A 12,123-nucleotide genomic window follows, 5' to 3' on the forward strand; every position below is an offset into this window, starting at 1 on the left:
AGTTATATTCTTGTACATAGAGCAGTATTATAGTAGTTATATTCTTGTACATAGGGGCAGTATTATAGTAGTTATATTCTTTTACATAGGAGCAGTATTATAGTAGATATATTCTTGTACATAGGAGCAGTATTATAGTAGTTATATTATTGTACATAGGGGCAGTATTATAGTAGTTATATTCTTGTACATAGGAGCAGTATTATAGTAATATTTTTGTACATAGAAGCAGTATTATAGTAGTTATATTCTCGTACATAGGGGCAGTATTATAGTAGTTATATTCCCATACATAGGTGCAGTATTATAGCAGTTATATTCCTGTACATAGGGGGCAGTATTATAATAGTTATATTCTTGTACATAGGGGCACTATTATAGTAGTTATATTCTTGTACATAGGGGCACTATTATAGTAGTTATATTCTTGTACATGGGGGCAGTATTATAGTAGTTATATTCTTGTACATGGGGGCAGTATTATAGTAGTTATATTCTTGTATATAGGGGCAGTATTATAGTAGTTATATTCTTGTATATAGGGGCAGTATTATAATAGTTATATTCTCGTACATAGGAGCAGTATTATAGTAGTTATATTCTTATACATAGGGGGCAGGATTATAGTAGTTATATTCTTGTACATATGGGCAGGATTATAGTAGTTATATTCTTGTACATTGGGGCAGTATTATAGTAGTTATATTCTTGTACATAGGAGCAGTATTATAGTAGTTATATTCTTGTACATAGGAGCAGTATTATAGTAGTTATATTCTTGTACATAGGAGGCAGTATTATATTATAGTAGTTATATTCTTGTACATAGGAGGCAGTATTATAGTAGTTATATTCTTGTACATAGGAGGCAGTATTATAGTAGTTATATTCTTGTACATAGGAGCAGTATTATAGTAGTTATATTCTTGTACATAGGAGCAGTAGTATAGTAGTTATATTCTTGTACATAGGAGCAGTATTATAGTTATATTCTTGCACATAGGGGCAGTAATATAGTAGTTATATTCTTGTATATAGGGAGCAGTATTATAGTAGTTATATTCTTGTACATAGGGGCAGTATTATAGTAGTTATATTCTTGTACATAGGGGCAGTATTATAGTAGTTATATTCTCGTACATAGTGGCAGTATTATAGTAGTTATATTCTCGTACATAGGTGCAGTATTATAGCAGTTATATTCCTGTACATAGGGGGCAGTATTATAGTAGTTATATTCTTGTACATAGGGGCAGTATTATAGTAGTTATATTCTTGTACATAGGAGGCAGTATTATAGTAGTTATATTCCTGTACATAGGGGGCAATATTATAGTAGTTATATTCTTGTACATAGAGCAGTATTATAGTAGTTATATTCTTGTACATAGGGGCAGTATTATAGTAGTTATATTCTTTTACATAGGAGCAGTATTATAGTAGATATATTCTTGTACATAGGAGCAGTATTATAGTAGTTATATTATTGTACATAGGGGCAGTATTATAGTAGTTATATTCTTGTACATAGGAGCAGTATTATAGTAATATTTTTGTACATAGGAGCAGTATTATAGTAGTTATATTCTTGTACATGGGGGCAGTATTATAGTAGTTATATTCTTGTATATAGGGGCAGTATTATAGTAGTTATATTCTTGTATATAGGGGCAGTATTATAGTAGTTATATTCTTGTACATAGGAGCAGTATTATAGTAGTTATATTCCTGTACATAGGAGGCAGTATTATAGTAGTTATATTCTTGTACATAGGGGCAATATTATAGTAGTTATATTCCTGTACATAGGGGGCAATATTATAGTAGTTATATTCTTGTACATAAAGCAGTATTATAGTAGTTATATTCTTGTACATAGGGGCAGTATTATAGTAGTTATATTCTTTTACATAGGAGCAGTATTATAGTAGTTATATTACAGTACATAGGAGCAGTATTATAGTAGTTATATTCATGTACATAGGAGCAGTATTATAGTAGTTATATTCTTGTACATAGGAGCAGTATTATAGTAGTTATATTTTTGTATATAGGAGCAGTATTATAGTAGTTATATTCTTGTACATAGGGGGCAGTATTATAGCAGTTATATTCTTGTACATAGGGAGCAGTATTATAGTAGTTATATTTTTGTACATAGGGGCAGTATTATAGTAGTTATATTCTTGTATATAGGGGCAGTATTTTAGTAGTTATATTCTTGTACATGGGGCAGTATTATAGTAGTTATATTCTTGTACATAGGGGACAGTATTATAGTAGTTATATTGTTGTACATAGGAGCAGTATTATAGTAGTTATATTCTTGTACATAGGGAGCAGTATTATAATAGTTATATTTTTGTACATAGGGGCAGTATTATAGTAGTTATATTCTTGTATATAGGGGCAGTATTATAGTAGTTATATTCTTGTACATGGGGGCAGTATTATAGTAGTTATATTCTTGTACATAGGGGACAGTATTATAGTAGTTATATTGTTGTACATAGGAGCAGTATTATAGTAGTTATATTCTTGCACATAGGAGCAGTATTATAGTAGTTATATTCTTGTACATAGGAGCAGTATTATAGCAGTTATATTCTTGTACATAGGGGGCAGTATTATAGCAGTTATATTCTTGTACGTAGGAGCAGTATTATAGTAGTTATATTCTTGTACATAGGAGCAGTATTATAGAAGTTATATTCTTGTACATAGGGGGCAGTATTATAGCAGTTATATTCTTGTACGTAGGAGCAGTATTATAGTAGTTATATTCTTGTACATAGGAGCAGTATTATAGAAGTTATATTCTTGTACATAGGGAGCAGTATTATAGAAGTTATAGTCTTGTTCATAGGGAGCAGTATTATAGTAGTTATATTCTTGTACATAGGAGCAGTATTATAGTAGTTATATTCTTGTACATAGGAGCAGTATTATAGTAGTTATATTCTTGTACATAGGAGCAGTATTATAGTAGCTATATTCTTGTACATAGGAGCAGTATTGTAGTAGTTATATTCTTGTACATAGGGGCAGTATTGTAGTAGTTATGTTCTTGTACATAGGGGCAGTATTGTAGTAGTTATGTTCTTGTACATAGGAACAGTATTATAGTAGTTATGTTCTTGTACATAGGAACAGTATTATAGTAGTTATGTTCTTGTACATAGGGGCAGTATTATAGTAGTTATGTTCTTGTACATAGGGGGCAGTATTATAGTAGTTATATTCTTGTACATAGGGACAGTATTATAGTAGTTATGTTCTTGTACATAGGGGCAGTATTATAGTAGTTATTTTCTTGTACATAGGGGCAGTATTATAGTAGTTATATTCTTGTACATAGGGGGCAGTATTATAGTAGTTATATTCTTGTACATAGGGGGCAGTATTATAGTAGTTATATTCTTGTTCATAGGGGGCAGTATTATAGTAGTTATATTCTTGTATATAGGAGTAGTATTATAGTAGTTATATTCTTGTACATAGAGGCAGTATTATAGTAGTTATATTCTTGTACATAGGAGCAGTATTATAGTAGTTATATTCTTGTACATAGGGGCAGTATTATAGTAGTTATATTCTTGTACATAGGGGGCAGTATTATAGTAGTTATATTCTTGTACATAGGAACAGTATTATAGTAGTTATATTCTTGTACATAGGGGGCAGTATTATAGTAGTTATATTCTTGTACATAGGAGCAGTATTACAGTAGTTATATTCTTGTACATAGGAGCAGGATTACAGTAGTTATATTCTTGTACATAGGGGCAGTATTACAGTAGTTATATTCTTGTACATAGGGGCAGTATTATAGTAGTTATATTCTTGTACATAGGAACAGTATTATAGTAGTTATGTTCTTGTACATAGGGGCAGTATTATAGTAGTTATGTTCTTGTACATAGGGGGCAGTATTATAGTAGTTATATTCTTGTACATAGGGACAGTATTATAGTAGTTATGTTCTTGTACATAGGGGCAGTATTATAGTAGTTATTTTCTTGTACATAGGGGCAGTATTATAGTAGTTATATTCTTGTACATAGGGGGCAGTATTATAGTAGTTATATTCTTGTACATAGGGGGCAGTATTATAGTAGTTATATTCTTGTTCATAGGGGGCAGTATTATAGTAGTTATATTCTTGTATATAGGAGTAGTATTATAGTAGTTATATTCTTGTACATAGAGGCAGTATTATAGTAGTTATATTCTTGTACATAGGAGCAGTATTATAGTAGTTATATTCTTGTACATAGGGGCAGTATTATAGTAGTTATATTCTTGTACATAGGGGCAGTATTATAGTAGTTATATTCTTGTACATAGGGGGCAGTATTATAGTAGTTATATTCTTGTACATAGGAACAGTATTATAGTAGTTATATTCTTGTACATAGGGGGCAGTATTATAGTAGTTATATTCTTGTACATAGGAGCAGTATTACAGTAGTTATATTCTTGTACATAGGGGCAGTATTACAGTAGTTATATTCTTGTACATAGGGGCAGTATTATAGTAGTTATATTCTTGTACATAGGGGCAGTATTATAGTAGTTATATTCTTGTACATAGAGGCAGTATTATAGTAGTTATATTCTTGTACATAGGAGCAGTATTATAGTAGTTATATTCTTGTACATAGGGGCAGTATTATAGTAGTTATATTCTTGTACATAGGGGGCAGTATTATAGTAGTTATATTCTTGTACATAGGAACAGTATTATAGTAGTTATATTCTTGTACATAGGAGCAGTATTATAGTAGTTATATTCTTGTACATAGGAGCAGTATTACAGTAGTTATATTCTTGTACATAGGAGCAGTATTACAGTAGTTATATTCTTGTACATAGGGGCAGTATTACAGTAGTTATATTCTTGTACATAGGGGCAGTATTACAGTAGTTATATTCTTGTACATAGGGGCAGTATTATAGTAGTTATATTCTTGTACATAGGGGCAGTATTATAGTAGTTATATTCTTGTACATAGAAGCAGTATTATAGTAGTTATATTCTTGTGCATAGGGGGCAGTATTATAGTAGTTATATTCTTGTACATAGGGGGCAGTATTATAGTAGTTATATTCTTGTACATAGAAGCAGTATTATAGTAGTTATATTCTTGTACATAGGAGCAGTATTATAGTAGTTATATTCTTGTACGTCGGGGGCAGCATTATAATATTGATAATTTGATGTCCGCCTCCAGTTCCTTTTTGTATTGCACATACACTCTCTGCTATGACAATTGTCAGACTTTGCCCCTCTCACCTCTTTTCGGCTGGGGTCCACACCCAAAGGTAATTCATCTGGCGTCTTGTTAAGCAAAGCCTCAGCCGCGTGGGTCTGGAGCACTAGGGACCCGAGGTTGGTTTGGGAGGTGAAAGATTCCAGTGGAGTCTTGTTAAATTCCTGTCATAGATAGAAGCATTTTTCATAAAAGAAAATTAAAATCGAGACATCAGGGTAATAAAATACGATATACTGGGACATCATGGATGACTGTTTGTGTGTCATGTTGCTTATATAGACAGTGGCAGATGTTGTCCTGATTTTATAGTTGTCCCAGCCCCTTTCACAGCATGAAATTCCAAACAGAGAAGCTGCAGCTCCATCCCCCCCTCCTCCTCGTCCATCCCCCCCTCCTCCTCGTCCATCCCCCCCTCCTCCTCGTCCATCCCCCCCTCCTCCTCGTCCATCCCCCCCTCCTCCTCGTCCATCCCCCCCATCTCCTCGTCCATCCCCCCCATCTCCTCGTCCATCCCCCCCATCTCCTCGTCCATCCCCCCTCCTCCTCGTCCATCCCGCCCTCCTCCTCCTCGTCCATGTCCTCGTCCATCCCCCTCATCTCCTCCTCGTCCATCCCCCCTCCTCCTCGTCCATGTCCTCGTCCGTCCGTCTCCTCGTCCGTCTCCTCGTCCGTCCCCTCGTCCGTCCCCCCATCTCCTCGTCCATCCCCTCTCTTGCTCGTCCATCCCACCTCCTCCTCGTCCATCCCCCTCATCTCCTCCTCGTCCATCCCCCCTCCTCCTCGTCCATGTCCTCGTCCATCCCCCCTCCTCCTCGTCCATCCCCCTCATCTCCTCCTCGTCCATCCCCCCCCTCCTCCTCGTCCATCCCCCCCCTCCTCCTCGTCCATCCCCCCCCTCCTCCTCGTCCATCCCCCCCTCCTCCTCGTCCATCCCCCCCCTCCTCCTCGTCCATCCCCCCCTCCTCCTCGTCCATCCCCCCCCTCCTCCTCGTCCATCCCCCCCCTGTGTCCCTACAGTATGATGCTTATTCATTGATTGATTGTCACCTGGTCGTGTGTTAAATCCACATTATATACTCACTGAGGAGAACTGGTCAATAGCGTCTTCATTTCCTAATTCGGCTTTCAGTTCTTCATATGATTTTGTGTTCTGAAAAATAAATTCAATAGAAATGAGAGAATTGGAAGCCGTCGGCGTGTTTAATTCTGGTCTTTATCACACTGTGATTTGGGGACCTCTGAAGTAATTGCAGGAAAATCAGTTGCTGGAGCCAATACATTCTGCATTATACAAGTCAGTTAGGATGTGGATCTAGTATGTTTCTCTAATAAACTTGAGCCATAAGGGTGTGGAGCTGGAAGAGCTGTCATGGGGACACAGAACCTGCAAGCATTAGAGCTGTAAACTCAATTATGTCAGGTGCTGTGGCTTGGAAAATCCCCCTAAAGTTATGTTTCCATTATGCAGAGTGGAAACTTTCTACAAAGAGCGTCTCTCTCAGGAGGACCCGGCCTGTCCATACATTACCCAAAAAGTCTATTGACGACGTTGCAGTGCTCCATTTCCCCTGTGGTGGCGCTGCAGGGAAGTGAACACTTGCTGCTAAGTCTTTGAGTCGATCACTGCAGGTTCCAGCACACAGAGACCCCCCCCCCCAGATCCTCTTATTCTTGACTTTATCTATAGACAAATCACATACCTCCCATTTAAAGGGATCCCATGCATGGAACCAGCCTGTGAATGTTGGGGGTTCGAATCCTTGCTTCACCACAATGATGGGGGTGTTGACATCACGACTTCCAGGGTGACTCCTCAGATACTCCTGAGCTGTGATGGCTGCGTCTCTCTTTTCTGAATCGTTTGCACTTTTGCCGATCCATAGGAAGACCTGCGGGGGGGGGGGATTCGGTACAATGAAGATTTCTCCGAAAATGGAAAACCCATATAAGTATGTGCCAATTTTTTTTTTGATTCGTTATTATCGTGCCATAAGTCATTGCTGAGTGCCAAAGGTTTGGTGGTGGGATCCCCCCGCCATTAGTCTAACTCATCTAAGGTAATGAAACAGCCGGAATCAGGTATCCCGCTGCTGACGTCACCATGAACGACCCGCTTCACCAAAAGTTTTTTTGTTTCAACTCCTTGCTGTTTCCTAGGATTGTGCTTTCAGAATATTCTTTTTTTTTTGTTGTTTCTTTTTTATCCAGAGATAACTCGTATAGACCAAATACTTCTCTGATGCTGAGAGTTTGTTACAATTGTATCTAGTCTAGAAAATCATCTGTGAGCTAAGCTCTCCTATTTAGTTTGTTACATTGTATCTGTCCTGGTAAAAAAAAAAAAAAAAAAAAAAAAAAAAAAGTGCTACACCTGGAAATCTGGTTCTGGTTTCCACCAGATTATCTCAATGAAGTAAATTGTAGCAAAAACCTTCAGCAGTGAGAAGTGCACGGTCTGTCAGCAAGAGATCTTACAAATAGGTTTTTACGGGACTTCACGAGAGATTCTTTGTCAAATAGATGAGCTAAACGGAGTGTGGACATCAGGAACGTTTCCCCCGTACCTGATCCCAAGCGTCCAACAAGAAGACGTCATCTTCGTCCAGATCATCCTGGTGGAAATCTGAAATTTCTGTTGCACGGAACGTTCCTGTCTTGTTGGAGCACTCGTACAGGCGCGGGGTGATATCCGGAACTTCTTCTTGCAGCCTAGAACATTAAGAACGTATCATGTTCATCATCTTGTTAAAATAAACACCTTCCAGCGCGTCCACAAGTAAAATTCAAAACACACCCAAAATTCTCTGCGGAATAATTTCTGGACACTTCTTAATATAATATTGTTGTAGGATTTGGAGCTCTGATAAATCCTCTGCATGGCCGCTGAATTACACAGTAAAATTCTGTCAGGGATTTGCACTGCCACCTCGTTTATAAAAGGGGTAACCGTGCTCCATTCTGCGTTCCCTGCAGATCCATAAGATCCTGTACCTAGGTGATCACTTGTTTTCACTGGTCCGTATGTAGGATGGGCAAGAACTTACTGATCACCGGGGCGCCCGACAACAAGATCCCCAGCAATCCTGACATTGGAGTGGAGGTGCGTATGCTCGACCTCTGCTCCATCACTACCTATGGGACTGATGGAAATAGTTGAGTGCTGCGCTGGTGCTCCTCCAGCAGCCCTCTAATGAATGGAGCGGAGGTTAAACACGAGACTCTCTGCAGGGCACGGTTGTCTGGATCGCTGGGGGGTCCCAATAGTAAGAATGTAGGAATACCCCTTTAACTCTAAGGAAAACTAATGATGGCACATCAGCTCTGCTACATCAGTATCGCTGTATTATACATGGACTTGGTGCTCATATCCACAGCAGGATACTCTCTGCTTTACCTCTTACTGCTGGCATACTGGCTCTTGCCGCCCAGAGCCAACCAGAACTCCGATGGCTCCTGCCCCTCGGCCACCACCACCTTCTCCCCTCTGGAAATGATGTCGGCCACATTCTTGGCCATCACTCTCTCGTCACCGCTGCAGCCCTGTGGAAACAGATAAAAGAACCAACATTAACTTTCTTCTCCTGCATCTCATTACTTACATGGAAGGAGACGACAATCACAAGTTTTGTCAAATTCTTTTTATTGGTATTTAACTATTAATTACAGAGATTTTCCCGGCTCACAGGTTCAATGGTGACAACCAGTTTTGTGAGTCAAAAATGTGCTCAGAGCTGTTGTCAGTTCCCTCCCCGGTCATTGTAAAATCTTCAGCTTTTGAGGTCGTCTATTGTAGATTTTGACGTGTGTTTAAGATCATTATCCATTTGTAGAATCATCCTCTTTTCAGCTTCAGCTTTTTTACAGATGGTGTTATGTTTGCATGAAGAATTTATTGAAATCTCATTGAATCCATTCTTCCCTCTACCTGTGAAATGTTCCTCATGCCATTGGTTGCAACACAACCTCAAAGCAAGATTTATCCACCGCCATGCTTAATGGTTGGCGGGATGTTCTTTTCCTGAAATTCTGTGCCCTTTTTCTCCACACATACCTTTGATCATTGTGACCAAAGACTTCTATTTTACCTCATCGTTCCACAGGACTTGTTTCCAAAATGCATCAGGCTTGTTTAGACGTTCTTTTGCACTTCTGAAGCTGAATTTTATGATGAGGACGCAGGAGAGGTTTTCTTCCGATGACTCTTCCATGAAGGCCATATTTGTGCAGGTGTCTCTGAACAGTAGAACAATGTACCACAACTCCAGAGTCTGCTAAATCTTTCTGAAGGTCTTTTGCAGTCAAGCGGGGGTCCTGATTTTCCTCTCTAGCAATCATACGAGCAGCTCTCACTGAAATTTTGCTTGGTCTTCCAGACCTTACCTTGACCTCCACTGTTCCTGGTAACTGCCATTTCTGAATTACATTTCGAACTGACGAAAGAGCTACGTGAAAACGCTTTGCCATCTTCTTATATCCTTCTGCTTTGTGGCCTCGACCATTTTCAGAGTTCTCGGCAGCTGCTTAGAAGAACCCATGGCTGCTGTTTTTGGCACAAGTTAGAGGAGGCTGGGTTTTATAAAGCTGAGACATTTGCATCACCGACCTTTCCTAACGATGATAGTGAACAAGACATAACCCTAACAGGCCAATTAACTTTGACCAAGATTTCAGACCTTATCTGAGCACACTGATCTCCAAGGGTGCCCAAACTTTTGCATTGGACCATTTTCCTTTACGAAGGAAGTGTGTCATCTGTAACTTTAGGCCTTCTAGATCATTTCATCTTCAACTTTCTGCTGTTCACAATAACAGGAATTTTGACTAGAGGTGCCCAAACTTTTACATGCCACTGTATCTTGAAAGCTCTAACTGACCTTTATTCGTTTTCATAAGAACAAAAAATGTGCATTGCTGCATAATTTATTTTTTCCTTTCCAATAGACCTATACGTACTGGAGCTTTTATTTTGCATAACAGGATGCAGTTTGTTTTTTTTTGCATTGTGTATTTAATCGTTTCACCTTTATTACTTTTTTAAGAAGTAAATTGTAAAAAAAAAAAAATTATATTGATTGTGCATGTACCCTCAAAAAAAATTGCACAATGCTGCGAAGTATGTTGACACTATAAAAATAAAATAAGTATTTTCGTAATTTTGGGTTATTATAATTGTGGTTCACTCTATATATATATATATATATATATATATATATATATATATATATATATATATATATATATATATATATATATATATATATATATATATATAATTATTATTTTTTTTTTTTTAACTTTCTTTAAAAAGTTTTCAAATTAATTTTATTTTATTTTTAAAGGGCGGGAGGGATAACTGGAAATAACTATTTTAATCTCAGCTTATTTCAGTTGACACCAGCAGTGAAGGACATGGGCATCGCTCCTTTGTCTGTGCCATCCATTAGACCATTATGTCCTACTGCAGTAAGGGCTTATCGAGTCTTACAGGATTTTACCTTGAAGGCTTATTCTTAGCATAGGCCATATATGAATGAATTGGTCTGGGGTTGTTTTCCAGAGTCCCCACTGATCAGCAGAATCTTGGGATGGTGAAACTTGGACGGGCACCATCATTCCAGTGTGGCTGTGCCCGGTACTCCAGCGACACCCATACGACTGTGGCTGTGCCCGGTACTGCAGTAAAGAGGTAAAGGGAGTACTGTTGCCCCTCTCTTCTGCTGACCAGCAGAGAACATAGGAATACACCCCCATCGATCACCCACTGATGACCTTCAGCCTAGACCATCAATGCAAGTTTCAAAAAAATCCCCTTTAAGGAAGAACTTATTTCTTCCAATATATCCTCCGCACAAGTGATTACTCCAGTTTAGGAGGCCACATGACTGCTGACATTACCTTGCCGCACCACACGTAGCAGGTCCCCTTGGTTTTCAAGACGAACACATCGTTAGAATTAAGAGATGATGCCCGGACGGGGACCTCGAAGGCCTTGGTGTTGTATTCATTGGTGCCGTGTACGTGGAACAGTCTGACCTCGGGGGCAATATAGTCGCTGTCAGTGCGAGAAGTACCACCCTGTAAAAGAGACACGCTGCGTGTTAGTGTATATCTATGGTGAGCGCTGCACAAGGCAACAATACAAAAGCTCTGTCATTACCGTGTATCACTGATCTGCGATCATCAAGGTAATGCAAGGATCAAAGCTGATGCCAGTGTTAGGGGGTGTGTGTATATGATTACTGTATGTGCAGATAAACAAACACATTACACATATATATATATATATATATATATATATATATATATATAATGGGTTTGTTTAGATGCACATACAGTAACAATATATATGTGTGTGTGTATGTATATATAGATATACATACACAGTCGTGGCCAGAAGTGTTGGCACCCTTAAAATTGTTCCAGAAAATGAAGTATTTCTCCCAGACCCTTATTGCAATGACACACATTTTGTTATGCACACGTTTATTTCCTTTGTGTGTATTGGAACAACACAAAAAAAGAGAGAAAAAAAAAATTGGACCTAATTGCACTCAAAAATGTGCCGGACAAAATTGTTGCCCCCCTCTCAGCTTAATATTTGGTTGCGCCCTTTGGAATAAATAACTGCAATCAATCGCTTCCTATAACCATCAGCTTCTTCCCCCTCTCAGCTGGAATCTTGGACTCTTCTTACAATCTGCTCCAGGTCTTTCATATGTGAAGACGTCTTCTCCCAACAGCAATTTTAAAGGGGTTGTCAGGTCCAAATCGACTGCAGCCTTATGAATCCCCCCAGCGCATGCACTGTGCCGATTTGACTGCAGACTTTTCGATTTGGACCACACAA

The 12,123-nt window shown here is 38.5% G+C and overlaps 1 protein-coding gene across 2 annotated transcripts in view; it reads right to left on the reverse strand.

Moving 5' to 3' along the window:
* The window catches only part of VIL1 (villin 1), a 54,405-nt gene that overhangs the window by 7,973 nt on the left and 34,309 nt on the right, over positions 1–12,123 (reverse strand). For both annotated transcript variants that reach the window (XM_073647408.1, XM_073647409.1), the window contains 6 exons: positions 11,172–11,351; positions 8,671–8,816; positions 7,841–7,985; positions 6,977–7,165; positions 6,358–6,426; positions 5,297–5,437 (listed from right to left, as the gene is read on the reverse strand). In XM_073647408.1, coding sequence (XP_073503509.1) covers positions 5,297–5,437; positions 6,358–6,426; positions 6,977–7,165; positions 7,841–7,985; positions 8,671–8,816; positions 11,172–11,351 — 870 coding nt within the window. The remainder of the gene's footprint in view (positions 1–5,296; positions 5,438–6,357; positions 6,427–6,976; positions 7,166–7,840; positions 7,986–8,670; positions 8,817–11,171; positions 11,352–12,123) is intronic.

The sequence above is a fragment of the Phyllobates terribilis genome, unplaced genomic scaffold (genome assembly GCF_046119375.1).
Source record: "Phyllobates terribilis strain yellow unplaced genomic scaffold, ASM4611937v1 Scaffold_9__5_contigs__length_417890890, whole genome shotgun sequence".
NCBI lineage: Eukaryota > Metazoa > Chordata > Amphibia > Anura > Dendrobatidae > Phyllobates > Phyllobates terribilis.